The 26,034-nt window shown below is 57.5% G+C and overlaps 1 protein-coding gene across 1 annotated transcript in view; it reads right to left on the bottom strand.

The window, feature by feature from the left end:
* Positions 1-991: 991 nt before the first annotated feature.
* The window catches only part of DSCAML1 (Down syndrome cell adhesion molecule like 1), a gene marked incomplete at its 5' end in the record, with an annotated part of 104,812 nt that continues 79,769 nt past the window's right edge, over positions 992-26,034 (bottom strand). Inside the window, 25 exons of the mRNA XM_014949517.1 lie at positions 992-1,892; positions 6,698-7,009; positions 7,989-8,183; positions 8,750-8,902; positions 9,233-9,351; positions 9,626-9,656; positions 9,813-9,968; positions 10,066-10,353; positions 10,437-10,625; positions 12,398-12,496; positions 12,787-12,950; positions 13,061-13,178; positions 13,417-13,570; positions 15,246-15,385; positions 15,963-16,118; positions 16,206-16,352; positions 17,297-17,537; positions 18,464-18,534; positions 18,705-18,872; positions 19,252-19,380; positions 19,482-19,578; positions 20,100-20,299; positions 25,057-25,233; positions 25,356-25,475; positions 25,744-26,022. Coding sequence (XP_014805003.1) covers positions 1,450-1,892; positions 6,698-7,009; positions 7,989-8,183; positions 8,750-8,902; positions 9,233-9,351; positions 9,626-9,656; positions 9,813-9,968; positions 10,066-10,353; positions 10,437-10,625; positions 12,398-12,496; positions 12,787-12,950; positions 13,061-13,178; positions 13,417-13,570; positions 15,246-15,385; positions 15,963-16,118; positions 16,206-16,352; positions 17,297-17,537; positions 18,464-18,534; positions 18,705-18,872; positions 19,252-19,380; positions 19,482-19,578; positions 20,100-20,299; positions 25,057-25,233; positions 25,356-25,475; positions 25,744-26,022 — 4,346 coding nt within the window. The remainder of the gene's footprint in view (positions 1,893-6,697; positions 7,010-7,988; positions 8,184-8,749; positions 8,903-9,232; positions 9,352-9,625; positions 9,657-9,812; positions 9,969-10,065; positions 10,354-10,436; positions 10,626-12,397; positions 12,497-12,786; positions 12,951-13,060; positions 13,179-13,416; positions 13,571-15,245; positions 15,386-15,962; positions 16,119-16,205; positions 16,353-17,296; positions 17,538-18,463; positions 18,535-18,704; positions 18,873-19,251; positions 19,381-19,481; positions 19,579-20,099; positions 20,300-25,056; positions 25,234-25,355; positions 25,476-25,743; positions 26,023-26,034) is intronic.

Consider the following 26,034-nt stretch of genomic DNA (forward strand, 5'->3'; position numbering starts at 1 on the left):
GAGACAGAACCAGGTGGCAAAGGAGGATCTGCTGACCAGCTGGGAGGCCAGGATGGCCCCTGGAGCAGGGGCGTTGCTCAAGGGTTACGTCTGGAGATTCAGATATTCCTTGCTGCAACAGATCCTTGGTAAGTGACTAACAGGATGCTAAATTAAATGTTATTTAAGTGGTGTAAAGGATGGATTGTGCCTCTGTAATCCCTTAGACATAAACCGTTGACCAAGTCTGGGACTAGGACTGGATCCAGCCGCCCCTAGACTCCTCTCTGAGAAGGAGTTTAGAAAGCAAGGGGGTCCTTTCTGAACCTCGTGACTCAACGGGAGGGTCTCCCTGACCATAAAAAACCAAATGTACCTTGCCATTGTGTCTTGTAACACACCTTCGCATTTACTTAGTCACATAAACTGAGTTAAATCCCTGTTTGGTACCAAGAAGCGTCTCGCTGCTGCTCCACCAGAGAAGGGCATCGCTCCCGCGGTGACACCGGGGTGACACCAGGAGCAGGAGGGATCTGCCAGCTGGAAATGGAAATGGTTATGCCAAGTCACCAGTGACACCAATTGCTTTATTTGCATATCATCATCGTATGGGTTGTTCATTTCAAAAAAAAAAACAAACCTAGGAGAGGTATTAGAAATGTTAACTCTGTGGCACTTGCTTGTAATTGATGTGTTAAAACAGCATTTCTTTTTGCCTCGGCTGCGGGTTTCCACGGTCAGAGGGGTGAAAGGGGAAGGTGCAATCTGGATCTTGGCTCCTTGCTACAGCCAAGAGGGAAAATAAACCACATCGAGGTGGGGCTTGACTGGAGACTGCTCCACCGGGCATCACCAGGCTGCGATGTGCTGGGATACCCCGTGTCCTCGGGGAGCTGCGGGGTGTTTGACCGCCCTGCGCCACGGCTCCCCGCGCCGGGAGGCAGCGCTGCCGTCGGTCACGGTGCTCCTGGACTCACCAGCTCCTGCCCCGCTCGCTCAAGGGACGCCCAGGTATAAACATAACCTTTATTGCACACAGCGCTGGGTTTTTTTTCATAGAAAAAGGTATTAACACATAAGCATTTGCAAATTCGAAGCAACTCCTGTTGTTTTCAGAACAGTAAAATAGCATGCAATTGTCTTTTGAGACGTTCCTTTTTAAAACCACTGACAAGATTAGGGAAGAAAAGAAAAAAAAAAAAAAAAAGTCGCTGAGTCTTTCCTTGTGCCCCTTTCAAAATGATGTGAAATATATATATGTTTACATATATATTATATTTTTAAATCTGTAACATCAAATTCTTTGTGCCCTGGTTTCTTTTTCTGTTCGGAGAAGAAGAAAATAGCTTCATTTATACAAAAGAGTTCGTTATGTACAAGTTTGTTAATTAAATATAAATGGCGCCGGGAGGGGGAAGGAGGTTTGGGGGGGTTGGGAAACGAGCAGCGTCCGGTCTCAGGCCGGTGCCCTCACACCAGCGTGTAGGACTTGGAGTAGGCTCCGGCCCCTTGTTTTTGAGACCTGCTCACCCCCGATGTGCTCATTTCTAGGAGGGAGTCCCTGGAGCCCCCCACTTTGGAGTGCGTGGGGGCAGCGGCCGGTGGCTCGGTGGCGGCGGCGGCGGTGGGGGCCGCGGTGGCGGCGGCGGCGGCGGGCGCAGCGGCGGTGCTCGTCGTGCCGGGCATGGGGAGAGTCCGTTGAGGTAAGGTGGTTGCGGCGGAGGCCGGGGGGGGCAACCCCAAGGGCTTGGCGCCGGGGTCCAGCGTCATGTGCCGGGACTGCGCCTGGTAGGCCCGGGCCAGGTTGCGGATGGAGGCTTCCCGCGGCGGCACCACCGGGCAGGGCTCGTGGGCATCGGGCTTGCGGAAGAAGGCGTCCGACTTGACATAGAGCGGGAGGTTGCAGTAGTCGCCTGGGAGGGGAAGGGGAGACAGGGTCAGGCATATAGATATAAAAAATTGATATATATTGATATATAGCCTCACGATCAGTACAGGCTAGGGGGTGAGGTACTGGAAAGCAGCCCTGAGGAAAGGGACTTGGGGGTGCTGGTGGAGGAGAAGCTGGACATGAGCAGGCAGTGGGCACCTGCAGCCCAGAAGGCCAGTCCCATCCTGGGCTGCATCAAAAGCTGCGTTGCCAGCAGGTCCAGAGAGGGGATTCTGCCACTTTGCTCTGCTCTGGTGAGACCTCACCTGGAGTGTTGTGTGCAGGTCTGGAGCCCTCAGTATAAGAAGGACATGGACCTGATGGAGAGGGTCCAGAGGAGGGCCACGAGGATGATCAGGGGGATGGAGCACCTCTGCTACGAGGACAGGCTGAGGGAGCTGGGGTTGTTCAGCCTGGAGAAGAGGAGGCTACAGGGAGACCTTGGAGCAGCTTCCAATATCTGAAGGGGCTACAGGAGAGCTGGGGAGGGACCCTTTGTCAGGAAGTGCAGTGACAGGACAAGGGGGAACGGTTTTAAATTGGAAGAGGGGAGATTTAGATGATTAGATACTAGATAGAAATTCATTGCTGTGAGGGTGGTGAGGCATTGGAACAGGTTGGCCAGAGAAGCTGTGGCTGCCCCATCCCTGGAGGGGTTCAAGGCCAGGCTGGAGGGGGCTTTGGGCAACCTGGTCTGGTGGGAGGTGTCCCTGCCCAGGGCAGGGGGGTTGGAACTCGATGATCTTTAAGGTCCCTTCCAACTCTAACCATTCTATGACTCTACAATAATTGATAAATATATTTATTATACACAGTGTGCTGGCATCATCCTGCAGGGTGTCACTGCAACGAGCTCTCCAGGGTCTTAAACATACTTGAGAAAGTGTGTTCCTGCTGTGCAACATGGTCTCATTGTGGTCAGTGGTGTAAATAGCACGTTCTTGGGTTGCAATGTGCTCTGTGTAAATGTGTATGTATATGTAATGTATGGTATGGTGCCAGATGGTGTATGTGTATGTAATGTATGGTACGGTGTCAATAATCTGTGTGTGCTCCAGGCCAGTAGTGTCCATGGTATGTCTCATGTTGTGTTGTGTGACCTGTGTAAACACCTGCACTGCACCCATCATACCTGCTCTATCCACCCGTATAGATTCTATCCATTACTATGCTGTGCTAATGGCAATTTTGTGTGTGATACGGGGCAGTAATATCACATTTTTGTTTTGTAACATGTTCTGTCTAAACGCTTGTGCTGCATTTGAAACACCCATTGTACACCTCACACCGTTGTTATATATATACACCTGTACGTGCCCCATGAACCCTGTTGTACCCCGTTGCTATACGTTCTGATGTAAACACCAGAGGTGCTGCAAGAAACGGTGTCTTAGGATTGCATGGAACAGTGTATAATGCTCATACCTTAACGGAAGGGTTGATGGCTGTGTGTGCACAGAGCGTGGGGTCACTCCAGTGCCGTGGGTTGTGTAAGAAAATGCAACACTACACTGCTGTGTGTAGATTTGTGTATATATATATATAATGCAGTGTATATATGTATAATGCAGTGTGTGTGTATATATATATATGCAATGTATATATAATGCACTATAAACCTTTAACTGGATGTTTTGTGAGGTAGTTTGGGAAATACAAGTTTAGATGACTATTGTAGTATATTCTGTCTTCTACACTGCAATATATGTTCCACTATGTAAAATATAAGTATATTATACTGTATAATTGACAGTGTATAAATTCACTACCCCTTCTCCCATCTGTAATTTAAAAATGGATCTACTCTGTGTTTGACACACATGTGATATATGTGTTACGTTAAAAGAAAATTGCAGCTGCCCTGGTCTCCTCCAAAAAACCAGCCCCCTGGAAAATGTGTATTAAGTCAGGGAGGAGAAAGCCCAGGCTGGAGCAGTTCTACTGGTGGAGGGGTTCCAGCCCTTGTCCTTGAGTGGATTGTCTCTGGTGGAGAAAGACAAGTCCTGGAATAGGGTACAACCACAGGAGCTGTGTCCCAGAGCAACCACGGCCACCCAACCCAACCAGGACCCAGCCCTAACCCGAAGGAGCCATCGCACCACCACCGCTGGAGATAACCCCGGGCTGTATCGCTCCTCTGGGCCCCAGTCTCTCCGTCCTGCACTCAACGGGGGGTGTCTGGGAGAGCGGAACCAGAGTGTGGGTGTCACCACGTGTCCCCATGCGCTGGGGTAGCGCAGGGCTGGAACCAGCGGGGAAAAGAAAGAAATACGGGACATGAGGGGGAGGCGGGAAATAAATTTGGTTTAAAACTTGCTTTTGTCTCATTGCTGTGGGAGCCCAAAGGGGAGGGGGGAGGAGCGGGAGCCAGAAAGGGCACGAAGCAGCAGGAGTCACCGCGAGGGGGAAAGAGCAGGAATTACTGCAGATTAGCAGGAAAGAGCGTCAATTACTACTGAAGAGCACAGATTACCACGAAGGAGTGCGAATTACTGCGAGTGAGGATGGCCGCGAAACAGCGCGAATTACCACAAAGTACCGCGAGTGTGGATTACCACAAACGCAGATTACCGCAATTTACCGCGAAAGAGCGCGAATTACCACAAGCGAGATTACTGCGAATTACGGCGAACATAGATTACCGCGAGCGGAGATTAGCGCAAAAGAGCGCGAATTACCGCGAGCGAGATTACCGCGAATTACCACGAACTACCGCGAAAGATCGCGAATTACCGCCAACGTAGATTACCGCGAACGGAGATTACCGCGAATTACCGCGAATTACCGCGAGCGAAGATTACCGCGAATTACCGCGAATTACCGCGAGCGAAGATTACCGCGAATTACCGCGAATTACCGCGAGCGAAGATTACCGCGAATTACCGCGAATTACCGCGAGCGAAGATTACCGCGAATTACCGCGAATTACCGCGAGCGAAGATTACCGCGAATTACCGCGAATTACCGCGAGCGAAGATTACCGCGAATTACCGCGAATTACCGCGAGCGAAGATTACCGCGAATTACCGCGAATTACCGCGAGCGAAGATTACCGCGAATTACCGCGAATTACCGCGAGCGAAGATTACCGCGAATTACCGCGAATTACCGCGAGCGAAGATTACCGCGAATTACCGCGAATTACCGCGAGCGAAGATTACCGCGAATTACCGCGAATTACCGCGAGCGGAGATTAGCGCAAAAGAGCGCGAATTACCGCGAGCGAGATTACCGCGAATTACCACGAACTACCGCGAAAGATCGCGAATTACCGCCAACGTAGATTACCGCGAACGCAGATTACCGCGAATTACCGCGAGCGGAGATTAGTGCGAATTACCGCGAAAGAGCGCGAATTACCGCGAACGTAGATTACCGCGAATTACCGCGAGCGAAGATTAAGACGAAAGCAGATTACCGCGAACAAGCGCAAATTACCGCGAGCGAAGATTACCGCGAATTACCGCGAATTACCGCGAATTACCGCGAGCGAAGATCACCGCGAATTACCGCCAACGCAGATTACCGCGAATGAGCGCGAATTACCGCGAGCGAAGATTAAGACGAAAGCAGATTACCGCGAATTACCGCGAACGCTAATTACCGCGAGCGAAGATTACCGCGAATTACCGCGAATGAGCGCGAATTACCGCGAGCGAAGATCACCGCGAATTACCGCCAACGCAGATTACCGCGAACGAGCGCAAATTACCGCGAGCGAAGATTACCGCGAATTACCGCGAATTACCGAGAATTACCGCGAACCCAGATTACCGCGAATTACCGCGAGCGAAGATTACCGCGAATTACCGCGAACTCCCGCGAATTACCGCCAACGCAGATTACCGCGAATGAGCGCGAATTACCGCGAGCGAAGATTAAGACGAAAGCAGATTACCGCGAATTACCGCGAACGCTGATTACCGCGAATTACCGCGAATTACCGCGAATTACCGCGAACGTAGATTACCGCGAACGCAGATTACCGCGAATTACCGCGAATTACCGCGAGCGTGGATTACGGCGAATTACCGCTAGCGAAGATTACCGCGAATTACCGCGAATTACCGCGAGCGAGATTACAGCGAATTACCGCGAAAGAGCGCGAATTACCGCGAACGGAGATTACCGCGAATTACCGCGAGCGGAGATTAGCGCGAATTACCGCGAAAGAGCGCCAATTACCGCGAATTACCGCGAGCGTGGATTACAGCGAATTACCGCGAATTACCGCGAGCGAAGATTACCGCGAATTACCGCGAATTACCGCGAACGTAGATTACCGCGAATTACCGCGAATTACCGCTAAAGAGCGCGAATTACCGCGAACGCAGATTACCGCGAATTACCGCGAACGTAGATTACCGCGAATTACCGCGAACGTAGATTACCGCGAACGCAGATTACCGAGAATTACCGCGAACGAGTGCGAATTACCGCGAACTCAGATAACCGCGAATTACCGCGAGCGAAGATTACCGCAAAAGAGTGCGAATTATCGCGAACGCAGATTACCACGAGAGAGAGCAAATGACTGCGAGCGATTGCGAATTCCCCCGAATCACCACGAGCAAAGATGAGCGCGAATTACCGCGAAAGAGCAAGAAAGAGCCCAACTTAGTGTGAATTAATGCCCAAGAGTGCGCATTACCTTCAACGAGCACCAGAGAGAGAACACTGTGAAAGCGGGGGGGGGAGCCCCTCTGTGTGTCAGCACACAGTGTCCAACTAGAGCCAACCCCCAGAGAAAGCAGAGCCAATCCCCAGGCAGAGCCCGGGTGTACGTACTCTTGCTGGCGCGGTGCGGGATGGGTACGGCCACGCTCTTGCCCCGCTCGCTGTCCTGGGGTTTCGGGGGGGAGGCTGTGAAGCGACAGATGCCCGGCTCGGAGGGGGTGCTCATGGAGGTCATGCTGTCAGCGTTGTCTGTGGTGCCCGTGGTCATCTGGTCGGAGGAGCTGTCGGAGATGAAGCACTCTGTGATCTCGAACTTGGCGTGCTGCAGCTGCTCCTCCAGCTTCGCGTGCTCGTAGGCCCGTGCCAGCTCCTCGTAGGTGGACGAGGCGCTCTCCGTTGACACCATGCTGTTCCGCCCCTTGTCTGTGGAGGAGAGGACCCATCACCCACCTGCGAATTCTTCCTGGCCCCGAGAACATAATTTTACACATTGTTATTGTGACTGGAAGACCCAGGCTGACCCTTCCTGCTCAGGAGCCAGCCCAGAGCTTCTGGAGGGGACCAGGAGGTGACAGCACATCCCCACATCTGCCACCAGGACAGAGCCCTGCCCACACACACGGTCACCACCACGCACCAGGGCAGCCACATCCCTTAACCTGGAACTCTACACTCCAGAGCAGAGCCTGAAGCACAGGGCAGGGGACACCACCAGCAGCAGCTCATGGAGAGCACCAGACCTGGAAGAAGAGTCTGTCCAATTTATGATGCTATTGGCTGGAAGCAGTGGTACAACATCTGCCTTATGAGGAGAGGCTGGGGGACTTGGAGCTTTTTAGTCTGGAGAAGAGAAGGCTGAGGGGGGATCTGATCAACACCTATAAATACTTCAAGGGTGGGTGTCAGGAGGATGGGGCCGGTCTTTTTTCAGTGGTGCCCAGGGACAGGACAAGAGGAAACGGGCACAAACTTGAATATAAGAAGTTCCACCTACACATAAGGAGGAACTTCTTTACTATGAGAGTGGCAGAGCCCTGGAAGAGGCTGCCCAGAAAGGTGGTGGAGTCTCCTTCTCTGGAGACATTCAAACCCACTTGGACACGTTCCTGTGGGACCTGCTCTGGGTGGCCCTGCTCTGGCAGGGGGTTGGACTGGATGATCTCCAGAGGTCCCTTCCAAACCCATACCATTCTGTGATTTTGTGAAAACTGAACTCCAATTTCTAGTTAAGATTATGACTAGTAAGTGGCTCTCACAGTGGAAGTCCTGGTTCCAAAATCCCATTGACTCACAGTAAATTCTCCTTCTGCAGCCACCTCAAGCTCCCAGTTTGGGGTCACCACCAACAAACCCGTGTACCCCAAAGCAGCAGCCCCCAGAGCGCAGGGTGGCCCTGTCCTACCTGTGTCCTGAGAGAGGCTGGCGCTGTAGCTGTCGCTCTCGGTGACCGTGATGCCGTGCTGGGAGCCCACCGTCCTCCAGTCAGAGGTGAGGGTCCGTGCTGGGGTGGACGCCTGGCACTTGGTGAGGGTCCACTGGCTGGAGTACCGGTTGCGGGTGCTGTGTGCGGACTTCACGCTCTTCCTTGACACAGGGTCTAAGGCACGAAGGTGACAGAGTCATAGAATGGTAAGGGGTTGGAAGGGACCTTGAAGATCATCTCGTTCCACCCCCTGCCCTGGGCAGGGACACCCCCCAGCAGACCAGGCTGCTCAAAGCCTCAGGAAGCTTTGGAGGACCACCACCACCTTTGTAGCCTGTCCTAAATTTCTAGGAGACGGATCGAGTTTGGGTGCTGTGGGCAGGAGCTGGGGGGCTGTATCCCACATATCCCCCCACCTCCAAACCCCACAGAGATGCTCTGGGGGTCTGTCCCCACTGAGACCTGGCACAACACAGCCCCCCAGGAAGAATCACTGTCCCCATGTCCCCAGAGCGCTCCCTGCTCCTCCTGCCTTACCAACAGCTGCTTTTAGGCACGGCCAGAGCCTGCACCCCAACACCCCGCTGAAGGAGCTCCCCTCTGGAAGGGGACATGCCAGGACTGGCCACGGTGCCCCTGTGCTGCCAGAGGGCACTCAGCTGGGTTCATCCATACCTGCCTCGTGCCCGTGCCTGGCAGCCCCCCATGCCGCTCCCAGCACACCCACCCCAGTCACTTACTGGTCCCGGGGCGGATGTCCGACATGTCGATGAGGGGCCCGGTGTTCTGGATGAGAGCGGGGTGATGCAGCGAGACGCCCGTGCAGAAGCTCTGGGGGTTCACCGCCTGGCTGAACTCCGTGTCGGTCACCGGGATGGTGGCTTTGTCATCCCCTGCGGGAAAAAAAAGCCGGAGCTCACACCTCTTTCTCTCCCTGGAGGTGTCCACCAGCCCACACTTGGCACGGCCATGGGACTCCCTGGCTTCCCCGCTGTGGGGCACATGGGGATGGGGTCCCCAGCCAGGGCAGTGGGGTGATGGTGACCCTGTTGAGGCAGAGCCCCAGCTGAGGAGATGGCTGTGGGTGCTGCCAGCAGACACCAAGGGGAAGAGGACCCTCCATGGGCAGAGCACAGCCTGGGGACACCCCGGGCTCCCTGGGGCCAGAAGGGGTGCTGTGGCCAGGGTTGGGGCCCGTATCACAAGAAGAGCAGGGCGCTTACCCAGCTGCTTGATGCCTTCCTTGTCCTCGATGAGGAGCTGCACCCGGGGGATGTCGATGTGCAGTCGGGGGCCTTGCGGGGGGCCCTTCACCGGCGTGTCAAAGCTGCGGTTATTCTTGCTGTGAGGTAAGAGGGGACGCAGACCCCGCCATTACTGGAGAGAGCCCCAGCGGCTCAAGCCAGGCAGGGGCTGGGGGGGTCCCTGCCAGCCAGCCCACCGGGGCTCAGCTCTCCAGCTCTCCCCCAAGCCAGCTCCAGACCCTCTGGCTTCAACCCTCTTGGCAGGCAAGGGCCGCCAGGAGCACAACCTTCCCCGCTCTGAGCCTGGGCTTAAAAGCACCAAGGAGGACCCCCAGCACCCAGCATCCCACCGCTCGCAGCTGGGAGACCCACCTGATCAGCATCTCAGCCAAACTCTTCGCATCTGTGCAAGGGACACACACAACAACAACAACAACAACAAAAAAAAAACAAGAAGGAAGTTGGTTTTCCTATTTTATGAGTCATTTAGGGCATAACGAGCCCATCCAGGAAGGCACAGCTCTGCTGCCCTGTCCCATGCCCCTGAGCCCCATCTCACCTCGAAGCCTCTTCAGCCGCTTCTCCTTCCTCTTCTTGCGGATGATGAAGAGGAGGGCCACTCCCAGCGTGGCCAGGATCACGGGGCAGGCGATGGTGAAGAGCTTCTTCACGTCGTCGCCCTCCCCTTGGGCGGACTTGATGGGGGGGATGGTGCCTAGGGCAGAGCGGGGACAGGTGAGCCGTGGGCGCTCCCGGCAGCCCCCCAACCAGTCTTCCCCCCAGCCTGTCCCCCCTCCATCACCACCACTCACTGCCGTCGTAGTCCAGCGTGGCAAACTGGGTGGTCTCGTTGCCGCAGCCGGCGCTGTTGCAGGCCTTCATGCGGAGCTCGTACCAGGTGGCCTCCCGCAGCTCCGTCAGGAAGACCTCGCTGGAGCTGTTGGTGCGGAGGCTCTGCCAGACCCAGTTGCCCTTGGGCCGGTACTCCAGGACGATGGCGGTGATGGGGCAGCCCCCGCTGCTCCAGCCCTGCAGGTTCAGCCTGGCGTGCGTGGAGTTGATGTGGGTGAAGAGGTGCTGGTCCTTGCTGAAGGAGGGCTCTGCGGGAGAGGAGCCGTCAGGGGGGTTGCGGCAGGGAAGGGACCACCCCGAGTGGGGCAGGGACGCCGTGGGGCAGGCTCACCTCTGCCGTGGGTCTTGGCTTCGATGATCTCGCTGATGCGGCCGGCCCCCACGCTGTTCTTGGCCGCCAGCTTCACCTTGTACCAGGTGCCGCACTTGAGGCTCTCCAGCTTGAAGGAGCGCTCGGAGGAGCTGATGAACACGTCCTTCCACTCCTCGCTGTTGTCCACCGAGTACTGGAGCACGAAGCCTGGGGGAGAAAGGACACAGTGGTCACCTGCAGGCACACGGGGTGCTGGGGGGGAGGCGAGTGGCACCCGGGCAGGGCAAGAGAAGGGTTACCACCGGCACGCAGAGCCCATGGAGTACCCTGTGTCCACTCTGGGGACATCCCGTGGCAGAGTCCAGTGCAACCAGTGGGTTCCTGCATGTGAACAGTGATGGAAACAGCCTACATGACCCACATGGGCTACAACTAGCTCCAAACCATTAGCTGGAGTGATCTACAGCCATCCTGGACCCTGCAACGTGGCCTCGATGGAGGTCAGCTCCATTGGAAGAGCCTTGGGGCAAGTGGCAGGCAGGCACCCCCAGCAGCTAGCCACCTTCCTTCCCAGTGCCCTGCCAGAGCCCCCCGGCCTCTCTCCGAGAGCCAACCCCCCCTCTGCTCCCCTGCCCACACATCACCCCCCACGGCCCCACGGCTCGGTTCCCCGCAGGGAGCACGGAACACGCGGGATCGGTGTGAGGCTCCACGGGGAAAGCCGGGATTAACTGGCTCCCCCAGGGAGCTGCTCCTGTCACTGAACACCACCTCCTCCGCCGTGATGAAGAGCATCAGGAAGCACACCGTGTCCTAGATGAGCAAACCCATTACACCACCTTCAATGAGGTGCTCGCCGGGCTTTCCTGGGGAGCACGGAGATTTGGGGGGGTGAATACAGCACTGCCCGCTACCCTGACTGCTCTGACTTTGGCTGGGGGTGCAAAATCCCCAAACTGTCACGGTGCAGCGATGCATTTGGCTATTTGGGCAGGTCCTTTTGCCACTTCTCAAATCAAAATAATAGAGAAGAGCAGGCTTTCTGCCTTGGCGTGAGCTTGCAGGACCACCCCAGGTGCCAATGCTGCCCGGGTACCGGGGTGGCAATGCCAAAGGAGCCACACGAAGACACGTGTGTGCCCCACATCAGCCCTGAGAAGGCCCAGCTCCAGCAGATCAGTGCCCGAAGAGAGGCTCCCCTGTGGCTGCAGGACAGGGGAACCAGGACATTCCCGGGTCTGCCCATGGGCACAACCTTTCCCGGCCACATCAAAGCCGGCCTCGGCACCCCCGCGCCGCCCACCGTGCCTGGCACCCTGGTGCCTGCCACCGGTTATTTATTTATTTTGCACATGCAGCATGTTTTCAATATTTCTAATCCAATTATAACCAAATTTATCAACAGAGTCCGCTGGAGTGAAAGGCTGCTGGCTGGGGAGATTTGCTTGTAATTACTTTCATGCTTTTAATTAATTGTAAGCGAGGCCTCCTTCCCTGCTCCCCCCTCCGTGTGCAGCTGTTTCGACGTATAATTCATGAGATGAATCAGAGCAGAAAGGAGGCTCTGGAAAGCAGGGACGCTCCTGGAGCCCTCCTGGAGCCCCCAGCATGACGGGGACGAGAGACACAGGGGATGGGGGACAAACCCTGCCCCGTTGGGTTTGGAGTCATGTCGAGGCTGGGAGACACCGAGCAGCCGCTGGGGCTGGCCCTGGCCACCAGCACCCAAGCAATTAACAGAAAGCCCTTCATTAACTACTTCAATCAGCCCTCCTGCAACCTCAGAAGCATCACCCTTAACCTGGAGTGTTCCAGAGAGGGAGAAACTGAGGCACCGAGATCAAAAAAGTGTGCTCAGCGTGCAGGGATGTGCCATCAGCCTTGTCCCCAGGGCCAGGACCAGAAGCAGCCGTGGCTCTGGGATGGGGACAGGTGCTGTGGTGCCGGTGCCGACCCCATCGCCCCCCCAGCAGCCGTACCCCGGATGGAGCTGCCCCCGTTGTCCCCAGGAATCCAGGCCAGCGTGATGGAGGATGCTGAGGTCTTGGAGACGGTCAGGCGGGGCTGGTCCGGGGGCACTAGGGAGGAGGGAAAAGCCCGTGAGCACCGTGCACGCCTGGGGTGAAAGTGCCCCAAAACTGTGCCCCCCCCAGAAGGAAAACGACAACAAGACCTCCCCCTCAGCCCTGTGCGAGTGAGAGCCCCTCACTCACTCACTCAAGACAGACCCTGGGGTGCTCCACCCCCCAGGAGCAGCAGGCACACAAGAGCACAGGCTCACACCATCCATCGAGAAGGACCGAGACCATACGGGGCATGGATGGACACAGAGATGGGACCACACACCACCCCCACCAGCGCCCCTCACCTTGCACCAGCAGGTTGATGATGATGGTGTCGAAGCCCCAGGTGTTGGTGGCCGTGCAGGTGTAGTAGCCCGAGTCCTCCGCCTTCACCGAGCGCAGCACCAGCGTGCCGTTGGCCTGGATGAGGCGGTGGCCGTCCACCGTCACGGGGATGGCAGAGTCCTCGCTGTCGGGAGAAGACAGGGTCCATCAGCCGTGTACAACACAGCCAGGACAACGTAGCGGGCACTGTGACCCCAGCCGGGGCTGGGGCATGGCTGTCCCCCCCCTCACTACCTGTCCTTGGTCCACTTGATGGCGGGGACAGGCTCCCCGACAGAGTTGCATGGCAGCCTCACGTCCTTCATCCATGGGGTGGTGACGGTGCCTCCGAACGAGATGATCTTGGCAGGGGCTTGGGGGCAAGGAGGAGGTCAGCCTGGTGGGCAGGTCCTGTGCGTGGACCACCCCTCCCCGCGGTGGAATAAGAGCCAAGACCCCCCCATTCCATCCCCTCTTTGCCCTGGTCACAAGCCACCCCCCGCCGTCCCTTGCTGGAGGCTGATGTGGAGCAGCCAAAGCAACCCAAGGGGCAGGGGACAGCAGAGCCAGGGTGTTGGTCCCCCCCCAAACACCGGTGGCCCCCGCTGTACCTTTCCCAGCAGGCTCGATGGTGACTTTCTCGCTGATGTTGCCGCGGCCGGCGGAGGTGACGGCGGCCACCCACAGCATGTACTGCTGCCCCCGGTTCAGGTGGGCGATGCGGTAGAAGAGCTGGTCGGGGCTGGTCTCGTACTCGCTGGGGGCCTGTGGAGGGGAATGGGAGAAGGTACAGCCTCCGTGAGACCCTCAACTCACCCCCATCGCCCTCAGCCTGGGCACCCTGACAGTGGGAGCAACACCACCAGCTGCCTGCACCTGGGCATCCCCACCAGCTCCCCAGTATCCCAGACCCAGGGCATCTCCACCATCCCACTGCCCCATCCCCAACCAACTGTCAAAAGAGGTCACAGAATCGGAGAATGGTTAGAGATGGAAGGGAAAGACCATCCAGTTCCAACGCCCCTGCCCTGGGCAGGGACACCTCCCACCAGCCCAGGTCGCTCCAAGCCCCATCCAGCCTGGCCTTGAACCCCTCCAGGGATGGGGCAGCCACAGCTTCTCTGGGCTCTCAGCACCCTCACAGCAACAAATTTCTATCTAGTATCTAATCTAAATCTCCCCTGTTCCAATTTAAAACCGTTCCCCCTTGTCCTGTCACTGCACTTCCCAACAAGGAGTCCCTCCCCAGCTCTCCTGCAGCTCCCTTCAGATGTCCATGGGTCCCGGTCACCCCACCTGGACCGATCCCTGGGAGCTCCCTTGGCTCCCTGCAGCCCCCATCCCTGGAGGTGCCGTGGGTTGGTGGTTCAGCCCCGCTCGGTGTTTCTCAATGCCAGCCTAAACCTGCTGGTGTCGTCATTTCTCCAGGGAGCCGGGGCCGGAGCCCGAGGAACAGATGGCTGCGACGGCGTGATGCGTTCCCGGCAAAGGACGCTTCCCCGGCTGCCCACCGAGCCGCAGCGGGTCCGGGCACGGAGGCAAGGCCTGGCCGGGCTGCCAAAACCCCTCTGCGCTCACAGCCGGCAGCCGGGGGCTCCCCGAAAACCCCCTGTGGGCTCATTTCCTGCAGGTGATGCAGGGACTGTCCCCAACCCCACTGGCCGTCCTCCGGAGAGGTCTGGCTGGCAGCAAGGCTGCGCGCAAGCGCCGGTCCCATCACCTCGGGGCCAAAGCCACCCTGCCCCAGGGACCCTGCGCCCCACATGGCACCCACCCTGGCCCCGGAATGGGGGCAGGACCCAACGATGGGATGTGGCACGGGATGGATGTGGGTTCGTGTCTGCAAACACACGGGTATCAGCGCACTCGCCCCCTTCAAGTGCGTGCCCTTGTGGGGCCGGCAGGTGTAACTGTACCCCACAAGCAGACACATATATGAATATTGTATAGTATACATAATTTTTTTTTTTTTTACCCAAATGACAGCTTTGACAAGATGCCAGGAAAACAATATCGGATCCCAGCGGTTTTACCAGTTGCTTTGATGAAAAGATTATGTTGCCCTGGAAACCAGAGGCTCAGATAGTGAAATGAGTTTGAGAAGGAGCTTTTGATAAGCACTAGTCTGCAGACCTCCCATCAACCTCCCCCTCGCAACGGAGGGATGGGGCCAGGTTTGATTCCTGTTTTATTTTCGGTCCGCTGCTGGCACATTTCCCCTCCTGGAGCAAGCGCTAAGGAGGGAAGATGCAGGAGAAAGGGAAGAGGCAGAAGATGGGACTATGCCCTGATGAAGAGTGTCCACGGGTACAACTCTCCAGTGCATAGACCTGGCCTGAGGGACTTTTCCTGCTGCCACAGCCTGGCACCAGCCCTCCCTCCCCTTCCTGCTTGGCGTTCTTTTGGCACACCCTGGTGATTCCCCATCCCCATCCCGTACCGGTTGCCCCGAGCCGGGGCTGGAGCAGAAGATGGTGTATTTCCGAATGATGCCATTGGGCTTGGCCGGGGGCAGCCAGGACACCACCACGCTGCTGGCGGAAGAGGGGACAGCCTTGATGCCAGCCGGGGGACCTGGAACTGAAGGAGAGAGACTGTGGTCACCCCACCGCCCCCGGGACACCTCTCCATGGGTGCCTCCAGTTCCCTCCAACCACGAGGCGGGTGGAATAATCGCAGCCCAGGCTCTGGTGAAGAAATGGTGATTGGCTTTTAATGGCCGTGTCCGTAATCCGCCGGAGTGGCTCAGCCTTACCCCTGCCCAGCTGTGGCTCCCTGGCATCTGGCACTTCCCAGGGACGGGCAGGCAGCGAGGCCAGCCCACGGGAAACACTCCACTACTGAATTAATGGCATTAAAGTAGGGCAGGCAGGGGTGTAAATATTTAAATATCCGCACTTAAGGAAATGAGGAAGAAAAAAAAAAAAGAAAGAAAGAAAGAGAGAGTGGGAAATGCCCTGCCCGTGGTTTCCTCCAGCCCTTCCCTCGCCAGCTCCACACCATGCGAGCACTCCCGTGGCTTTCTCTGTTGACTGCTGAGGGCTCCTGCTCAACGCCCCATCCTCCTGCTTCTCCCTAACACGCACTGCCCAGGTTCATCAGCCAGGGGAAGGAGGAGCAGAGCGTACCCGGCTCCCCTGGGCAGCGCCGCACTTACTGTCCTCCTTGGTCTGGATGTAGAGCACGCTGCTGCGCACGCCGTCGCCCGCCTGGGTGTAGGCCAGCACCTGCACGCTGTAGTTGGTGAACTTCTCCATGCCCCGCAGCTCCACTCGCTCCCGCGTGGTCGTGATGTTCTGCATCTCGCCCCACTCTGCGGGGAGACGGGGCCCGTCAGCCCCACGCCGTCACCCGGCCTGCTCCCCCACATCACCCATCACACATCACCCAAAACACCCACCTCCATCCATGTAGAGGGACCAGAAGATGACCCGGTACCCCTTGAGCACCCCGTTGAGGGTGCTGCGGGGGGGTTCTGACCAGGAGATCACGGCCACGTCCGACGTGATGGAGATGGCCCGCACGTTCTCGGGGGGCTGGCTGGGGACTGAGGAGGGGACAGACAAGGGGGACAGAGTCAGCAGGAGGATGGAGAGGGAAATGCCAGGCTGAAGGAACCCATGGGTCAGCCACCCTGATTGCACCCACATGGCACCCCACTGTGCTGCAGCCCCCTCTCCCCTGGCTTCTTGAGCCTCTGAAGCTGGTTCTGCCTGGCGTGCAGGGCACCAGGGCCGGGCGAACACAGAAGTCTGTCCCCAACATGCATTTTTGCTCCTCCTGGACCACTGAGGTGGGTGCAACCCCCCTGCTCACGGGGACAGGGAGGCCATGGAGACACACTGCGCTTCCCAGCCAGGGGAGAGTGGGAGAGCTGGCTGGATGCGAGGTAATTAGATCCCATTGCCCCATAAGAGGTAACTCTAATTTTTATGAGCATTTAAATGATAATACATCACCATAACGATGCTCTTTGAAAATGATTATTGTTTCATATTACTTAGGTGCAAAAATATAAGCACCATGTAATTAGGGACAGAGTATAATAAACTAATACAGATAGTCCGTTTGAACAAAATGAAGGTAATATAATTATGGAAAAGACACTATTGCTAAAACAGGGGCCCTTGAATACCCCAGGAGGAGTGCTAATGCAGCCAGGAAATGATCACGGTTTGACAGGCTAACGAGAGCCTTAATTAAGTATGAAAAACTGCTGAGCAAACACACTGCAAAACTTTTTCCTCCTTGTTTTTAAACTGACTGGGGCCACCAGCGGTCTCTCCTGGATGGAAACCTCCCCGGCACTTTGACAACATCTCAATCTACCTTGACATCCTTCTAAAGCCAGTGCCACGGGTGTCCTGACATCCCCGTGCTCACAACTCCTCCCCAGGGCTCCAGAGAGCAGCAGCCACCCCAAATCCTGCTGGGGACAGGGCAGGGAGTCCCCTGGGTGGGACGTGGTACCGGGGATGGGGATAGCCTTACCGTCCTCCAGCGTGGTGGCGTTGATCTCGCTGGAGGAGGGTCCCGTCCCCGCGCGGTTGAACGCCTGCACCACCACCCCGTACTGGGCAAACTTCTTCAGGTTGTCCAGCGTGTAGACCTCGCTGTCCCCCGTGGCCTTCATCTCCACAATGCTGTACTGCCCGTTGCTGCCGGGGCTGTTCTCCCGGTACCCGATCTGGTAGCCACGGATCACCCCGTTCTGCAGCTCCTTCTTTGGGGCCTGAGGAACCGGGGGGTGTAAAACAGAGCGGGGTCATGCAGGGCTCCCTCGCCACGACCACCTCCCCCCCAGCATCTTCTCTCAATGCTTTTAGACTTTCTCTCCCCACGGCAGTGCCCGGGTGGACACACTGAGTGGCAGAATACAAAGGGCCACCAGGCTCTTGGAGGCCACCAGGTCCTTGGAGGCCACCAGAGAGGAAGGCGCTGGCTGGGCAGCAGGATGTGCTGCCCATTCCCCAACTGGAGCAACTCAATGAGAGGAGGGAAAAACCCCAAGTCTGTCAGCTTTAAAAATACACGAGGCCAGGCTGAGATCAATCTTAACAATATTTCTCCGGAGCATTAAGAAATCAATAAGGTTGATTGCAAATTTATGTTACAAAGCCAGGGCGATCCATCTCACTGAAATACTCTTAAAACAAAGTGACTTATCTTCCAAGTGAATCTTATTTTCTATTAATCTGGTTTTCAGCACTTAAGGGAAGTGGGGGAGGAGGGAAGCTGGAACCCTAAATTTACCTATTTACCAGTTCATTCCAAAGTCCTAACTTTGTAATCAATTTTATTTTTCATTAGGCACCTTTGGAAAAATAAATCTGATTCTAAGTTTTATCGATCTTTGCTCAAACACTTTGCAACCCAGCGTTCTCAGTTTTTACATATTTATCCTCTCTCCCCACGGCCCCCCACAGCCCTCCTATGAGATAATGAGCCCATTATAAAGTAGGATTAATAAGGACGCTGAGCTGCACACCCAGCCTTCAGCCTTTCATATTGCCCAGGAAATTCTTCCTGGCCCTCATACTGCTGATGGAAAGTTGGGTCCCAGGACAAGTTGCCACCTCAGAGGCTTGGGACGGCATTTGGTGCTGCCCAAGACCCCCTGGTCAGGAAAAACCCACTCACCGCCCCGGCCCCACTCACCTTCCAGGTGACCTGGATGCTCTGGGACGTCATGGGCTGCAGGGTGACATCCATCGGAGGCCCATCAGGAGCTGCAGAGAAACAGACCCAAAAGAGCATGTTGACAAGCATCAGGGAAAGGATAGGGAAATACCCAGCTTCGAGAGCTCTGCCGCAGCCGGCTTCACTCAAGGCTACGGCCCCCGCGTTGCCCATGGCCACCGCTGGCCCCGGTGCCCGTGCCGCGAGCCGGGAGCGGCACCTGCTTCCTCGGTGCTGATGGTGAGCTCCTTGCTCGGCTCGCTGCGCCCGATCTTGTTGAAGGAGTACATGCGGATGCTGTACACCGAGGCCGGGTGGAGGTCCACGATGTTCGCCTGGTTGATGGTCGGGGAGATGTTGCGCGTCGACTGCTTAAAATCCCAGGAATCTGGAAAAGCAGAGGCATGAGGAGGGTCAGTGCCCGAGTCCTGCGGTACCAAGGGAGGTGAAGCCCCCCAGAGCCTCCACCTTTTGTCCCCAGCCCCCCCGGAGAGGTGCTGCTTCCCCCCTCCTCGCTGTTGTGCACTCTGGGTTTGGCTTTCTGCAAATATTGTCTCTTTAAATATTCCCTTTCAAATGCTCCCATCCAGCAGAAATTAACATATTTCATTAATGCTGCTCACTCCTTTCTTCATCAAAGGAACTGGGATGCAAAATATTCCCTTGGAGGCACCGGTGGGGCAGCCCCACACCTGCCTGGGCAACCCAGCCCCGGGACACGGTGGCCACAGCACAGCCCCCAGCCCCCGGCGCTTGCCATCACCTACCCGACTTGTTCTTGTACTCGATATCGAACCCCGTGATGATGCTGTTGCCGTCAAACCGCTGCGTCCATCGCAAATTCATGCTCCGGGCTTTCACCTCGCGAATCTCCAGCTCCGGCGGGTCCGGGGGCTCTTGGGGACACAGGGGCCAGGTTAGGGACAACAGGGGGAGAATCATCTCGGGAGCAGGGGGATCCTCACAGCGAGGCTTCGCACCACGGGGGAATGAGTACCTTGGACGGTGAGCTGGATCAAGCCCCTGTCCTCGCCGTAGGAGTTGATGGCGTGGCAGGAGAAGAAGACCGAGTCCCCGCGGTCGGCTGGTTTCAGCTAGGAATGATTCAGAGAGAGAAGTGGAGCCAATTCAGACTGAGACATCCCCAGCACCGTGCCCCTGCCTTCTCCCGCTATCGCAGCCAGCTCCCACCCCAACCCCGGCCTCCAAACCCCCCCAGCTGGCTCAGGTCTGGGCTGATAATTTCTTCTTTGAGGCACCCCTGGTGCTGGAGAACACCTTCACTATCGTCACCCGTCGTACAGGCAGCTGAGATTTAGTGCTTGTCACAGCAAGCTGGTGGCTGGTTTTTAACGGGTGTAATTAAAATTGGAAGCCTGGCTCCTTGCATGGGCCCAGGGCAGCACTAACTCTTACACCGGCTGTAAAAGTCCAGGTGGTGGCCAGGTTCTTCATGTCTACACCACAGCGTGCTGGGGCCAGGGGAGACACAACCCCTCCGGCGGGTTTCCTAACATCCCTCCACGTTAGAAACGCCATTTTGCCATCCTGGGAGTCCAACAGGATGGCAAAATCTGTTGGATTTCGCCATCAGAAATGGCCCGGGGCCCCTCACCTTGAGGGTGGAGATGACCTCGTCGCCGTTGTCCTTGGTGGTGATGGCGTAGCGCATGTTGCGGTCGGGATCGATGACGGTGTCGCCCTTCTCCCAGCGGATGATGATGGGCCGCTCGCCCCGGGCCGTGCAGTTCAGCTCCTTGGTCTGCCCCTTGATGGCAATGGTGGTGTTGGGGTGGGAGGTGATCATGGCCGGGACTGCGGGGAGAAAGGGGGTCACCTTTGCACCCGGGGGGGGATGGCTTGGTGCCACCGGCGGCTGCCCAGCCCCGGCACAGCCCCCGGACCCCATCGGGGAGGAGGGGGATGTGGGTCTCTCCGAGAGGCCAGGCAGCCCGAAGCGGAATTGTCTCGCTGCATTATACAGCTCAGGATCATAAAATAATGAAGCAGATAAATTTTATAATGCATAGTATTACACCAGGGTAGACAATAAAACGTGAAAGACAAATAACCGAGCGCACACTATAATGAAGAGAAAGCCTCCAGTCTGAGACGTGCGGGTATGAATTATTGACTAAGGTTTTACACTCCCGAGGATGAGAGGAAGAATGTTTTCCATCACAGATTTGCATAATTCACTCGTATAAACCTGGGCAGAATATAGAGTGCGATTTCACATCAGCAAGGCCGCCTTTGCATTGCAGATGTCACATATATATATATTTTATTTTTTTCCCCCCCATTACCACCCCAATATGCAAAGGAGGAGGGTGGGGAGACCCCACACCACCCAGGCTGCAGCACCCAACATGGGCACATCCCGGAGCTGCCCAAGCAGTGACTGCAGCATGGCCAGGGATGGCACTCAGGATGGCATGGCCAGTCCCTCTCGCCATGGGCAAGTGCCCCCAGCCCTGGCACAAAGCTGTCACCTCCTGTCCGGCCACTTGGGCCACTGGGCTGGTGGTGGCACTGCCACAGAGGACCAGCACAGCCTCCTCCTGCCCGTCCCTGCGTGCTGCCAAAGGGAGGCTACCAGGGAGGGCTGTAACAAGCCCCATCTGGCTACCTTGCCCAGCAGCCTGGGCACCTCTGAGAGCTGAGCCCTCACGCCACCACGCAGGAGGAAGGGGCTGGGGGGACCAGGGCAGCCTGGGGAAGCAGAAAAAAATGTAATGCATAAACAAACAGCACTGCTGAGTCCCGCAGTAATATATGATAATGACAATCCGCAAAGGCAACACACACTGTTATAATGGGACACAAGAGGCTCTAATGAGCTACGACTTCTCGGCTTTCTGTGGCAATGTAATTCAATTAACAGCTAAGGAAACCTTTCCTCCCGAGCTGCCGGTGGTGGAGGGGTGCAGGGCGGGCACCCAGGCGGCCGGGACAGAGGGGTGCCCAGCCTGGCACCCCCTGACAATCCCCTGGCAGTCCTGCTCCCCACGAGGGGACTGCCACCACCTGCGAGTGGGCATGGGGACAGCATGGAGCAGGGCTGGTGGGTCCAGTGCTCCAGGGCACGGGAGACAGAGCAAGATTTCTCCATCCCATCCCCAGCCACAAGCCCATCATCCCCCAGCCCTGATGGCCCTGCCTGCGGCCCAACACGCAGGGACGGCCGGGGGCTCCTGCAGGACAGGGGCAGGACAGCCCCCCCAGGGCTGCGGAGCCCTCGGTCCCCCTTCCCAGCGAGCGGCAGCCCCGGGAGAGGAGCTCCGTGTCAGGTTCTGCTTCACTGAAACGCACTTATTGATGTTTGATTAAAAGCAGCTCCTTGGATGTAAACATATCAACTCCTCTCAATTGCCGGGGTCCCAGGAGAGCGGCAAACAGCCCCGGAGTGGGGGAAGCAGCAAAACAAACCCGAAGAAAACCCCAACCAGCCGCCCAGAGAGCACAGACCTGGGCAGAGACAGCACCTCTTGCTCACCGGTACCCAGCACCTTCCCTGGAGCAGCTCTGCCGTTTGCAGAGGGACAGCGTCACCCAGGACCCTCTGAGAGATGCCAGGGATGCTCCCAGCCCGTGGACATCGGCATCACCGGTTCCTGCCCACCAGAGCATCCCCCAGGGCAGTGCTGCTCCGCAGACAGGCTTCCCCGGAGCAGAGCTTGTCTCCAAAGCTTTCTGCGTCCCCCCCGTCCTCCCCCCGCACCCACCGGCCTTGTTAACACGGCCCCGACACGCCGTGTCCCGCTCGCTGGGCACAGATAAGGCTGGCGACAAAGGGAGACGTGGCCGGTCCCGCGCTGGGCTGGGCCACCAGCCGCTTCGCTGGTGACAACCCAATGAGAAGGGTGACAAGGGTGACAAGGGCTGCGCCTGCCTCCCTCCCCCTCCCCCCTTTCGCGTTTGGAGCCGGCTCTGTGATGTTAATTTGATTGCACCCATTCCAGCTTCCTTTCTACACTGATTAGCCGAGTTTCACCTGAAGCATGAGATTAATTCAAATTGCATGGAAGCAATCAGTGATGCTCCTGCCAGCTCCCAAACACGTCCGTCCCCGCGTCCCCAACGTCCAGGCGACCACCCCTCTCCCAGCCCCCTGCCCGGACCCACATGGGGGCTCCCAGCAGAGGACCCCCCCCTCTCCGCGACACGACCCTCCCCATCCCTCACTCCACTCTCGACACCCGGGGATGCCGGATGCTAAACGGCCTTCATCCCGCCCGGGGGTCCCTGCCCTCGCCCCCCCGGGCACACGCCCCCAGCACGGAGCCGTCACCGCCTTTCCCTCCGCGATTCGCCCCACCGGAGCGTCCGGACAAACCGATTTCAGAGCACACGGGTGAGTGGAGGGAGGTGTCATCCGCCCCCCTTCCCCTCTTCCTGCAGAGAGAACCTGGGGGAGCTGCCAAACGGCTCAGCCTGGGGGCTGTCTGGAGATCGCACCACGATAAGGACCCAAACCGAATGGCCCTTAACAAAGAAAATGCCCCCAGTCCCACCCCACCACCGTTCCCGTGACCTGGGGGGCTGGACATCCCCAATTAGCCACAGAGACGCAGCCATCACACCACCGGGGGTAAATACCCCCGGCAGTGTGATCCACTCGGGCATAATCCTGCACCCCCACCCAATCAGGAAATATAAACCGCAAGGTTTGGGGAGAAAAATGGGGCATTTTCCAACGATACAGCTGGCCCGTAGGAGATTCGTCCCCCCCCTTGTCCCGGACGCTGTACAGGGTGACTCCCCAGGGATGGAGTGACCTTACCTGAGGGAGGGGGGAAGTGATTAAGACACATACGGATGGTTTATGGCACGCTATTAAGATTGTGATGGTGCACTCATTTAAGGTATTCATATCTAGTGCGCTTGTGGTTTGTGGTGTTAGTTTCCAGGATCACTTGTAGGTTGCAATTGTGTGAAATTCCCCAAATTTCTTTAAAATTGCAATAGTGTAATTGCCATTGTACACACAGGACTCGCAATAGTGACCTATTGGACCTGTGAGCAAAGTCCAAATAAATTGTGAAGTTGAACCTCTCGGGGCAGTCCTTTCTCCCGTTTCGTCACAGGCCAACAAGGCTTCTCTCCCAATTAGGGATGGGCACGCTGCTGCCTGGCACCCAGACGCGGGTGGGATGGACCCACGGGGGGTGGGATGGACCCCCGGGCACGGCTGGCACCCCAGGCTCTGTGTCGCCAGGCTGGTTTTTCCTTGCCCACCGCCCGAGATGCTTCTCTCAGCCACCTCCTCCCGGCACTGGGGGGTCCGTACCCCCCCAGCCAGGGCTGCAGGCACTCGGGTGACGCGTGGCTCGTCCCCGGAGCCCATCGCTGCGGCATCGGGGCTGGGAGGTGCGGGCTGGCAGCCCCTCGCCCCCCCTCTCCCCCGCCGGCCGCCAGCCCTTCTCGGGGCTCTGATTAACTTTCCTTTAACTCCGTCCGCAGTGGCCTGACTTTCAAGGAAAGCCGGCGCTGATCTCGCTTTAATTGGCCTGACATTTCACTAAACAAACAAGGAGGAAAAAAAAATGCAAAAAAAAGAGAAAGAAAACAAAGAGCCCCACATAATGCTTAATTGGCTGTGGCGCCTTCGCCTACCTATTCATCCAAACCTTTTCAAAGGCTGCGAGGTCTCCAGGAACCGTGGCAGCAGAGGCATAATAAGGTTATGTGCTATTCAAGTCAGCGAGCAACCTGTCCTGGGATGCAATTAGGGCCCTGGCAGGGACAAGGCGCGGGGCCGGGCTCCCGCATCCCGCACCTCGCTCGGGATTAATCGCCCGGGCTTTGTACCTGCGCCTCATTGAAGTGCCTCGTTTGAAGTGGCTCCTTTCGATTCATCAGTCGGAGGATAAATTAACCAGCCGGGAGGGGAGGGGAAGCGGGAACCCGGCGGCTGGGGGGGGAGGGGAGAAGCCCTCGGAGAAACGCGGAGCCCGGACCCGCTCTCTCCTTGCCCGGTCCTGGGCGATTCTCCAGATGCAAGACCCTCAGCCGGAGATGGCAGCACCCAGGGAGGGCTGTGCATCCCCTCTGCCCAGCAGCTCCCTGCCCAGGGGACCACCGGCGGGCTGCTGGTTGCCCCAGTTTATCTCCCCCCCTCCCCCGGCACAGGCAAAGCAGAATTTAGCCCTGCTCAGCTCTGGAGATGCACAGGGGTGAACCCGGCCGGGCTGATCTACCCCTCTACCACCTCCTTTTTGAGGCTGGAGCCCTCACGGCAGCAACAATCCAAATAAATAAAGAGGAGCCGGAGATTATGTATTCTGCTGGCAGCCACGGGAGAGGAATCCAATAAACAGCGCAGTTCAAACACGGTGTCTGACAACACTTCCCGGCCCAGCCCTGCCAAATGAGCCCGGCCATTTCCTCTCCTCCTGCAGGACGCAGATTGATTGCTGGGTTTGACTCGGGACAGAGCGTGTTTAAGAGCAAAAGGGAAGTGATTCCCTGGAGGAGGGGAATCAATGCCCTCTCCGTGCCCTGTGCATCGATGGTGGGGATGCACGGTGCCCCCCACCCCCGGCAACCACAGCGTGGCCCTGGCTACTTACTCTTGACAGTGAGAAACATGGACTTGCTGATGTCGGTGCCCACGCCGTTGCTGGCCTGGCAGAGGTAGTAGCCGATGTCCTCCTCCAGCACGTGGCGGATGAGCAGGGAGCTGTTGGGCAGGATCTGGATGCGGCCCGTGAGGGGGATGGGGTGGTACTGCTGGGGGTTGCCGCTTCCTAGGAGGGGGACACGGAGACACGGGGCTCAGCACAGGCAGAGGAGGGCATCTGAGGCTCGGTGCCGGGGTGGCCGTGGTGAAAGGGGACTCTCCCCACGCGCTGCCGTCTCTCATCCCTACCTTTGGCGTGTTTCCACATGACTTTCGGAGGGGGGTACCCATCAACGGAGCAATTCAGCACCCCGGCTTTACCGTAAATGCCATCTTGGTTGTTGGGTTGGACCACAAAACGAGGGGGCACTGAGGGATTTGAGAGAAGAGATGGACGCTGTCGTTAAAGAAACCCCATCATCTCCTGGCACCTCCACCCCGCCTGCGGGCACGTGGCTCAGCCCTGCTCCTCACCTTCCCTGCCTCCTCCTGCACCGTTTCCTTGATCAGAGGACAACGCTACCTCCCCTCCAGCCTCCTGACTTATCTCTGCTCCCTCTCCATCACTGCCCGCCCTCCCGAGCCCCGGTGTGGTGGCAGCATCAGGGACGGGGCTGGGCTTCCCCCCGGCACTCACCCCGCACGATGAGCTGCCGCTCCCGGCTGACGGTGGCGGCGTCGTTGCTGGCGATGCAGGTGTAGTTGCCGTTGTGCTTGAGGGAGACGCTGGAGATCTGCAGGGAGCTCATGAACTCCTTGCTCTCGATGGTGACCCCGGAGCCGGAGAGGATGACGTGCCCGTCCTTCCTCCAGGTGATGTGGATGGGCATGTCCCCGGAGGAGACCACGCAGGGGATGTAGAGGAGCTGCCCGATGGAGGCCGGCGGGAACTCGAAGGGCTGGATCAGCGGAGGGACTGTCGAGGGGA

The sequence above is a fragment of the Calidris pugnax genome, unplaced genomic scaffold (genome assembly GCF_001431845.1).
Source record: "Calidris pugnax isolate Ruff unplaced genomic scaffold, ASM143184v1 scaffold180, whole genome shotgun sequence".
Lineage (NCBI taxonomy): Eukaryota > Metazoa > Chordata > Aves > Charadriiformes > Scolopacidae > Calidris > Calidris pugnax.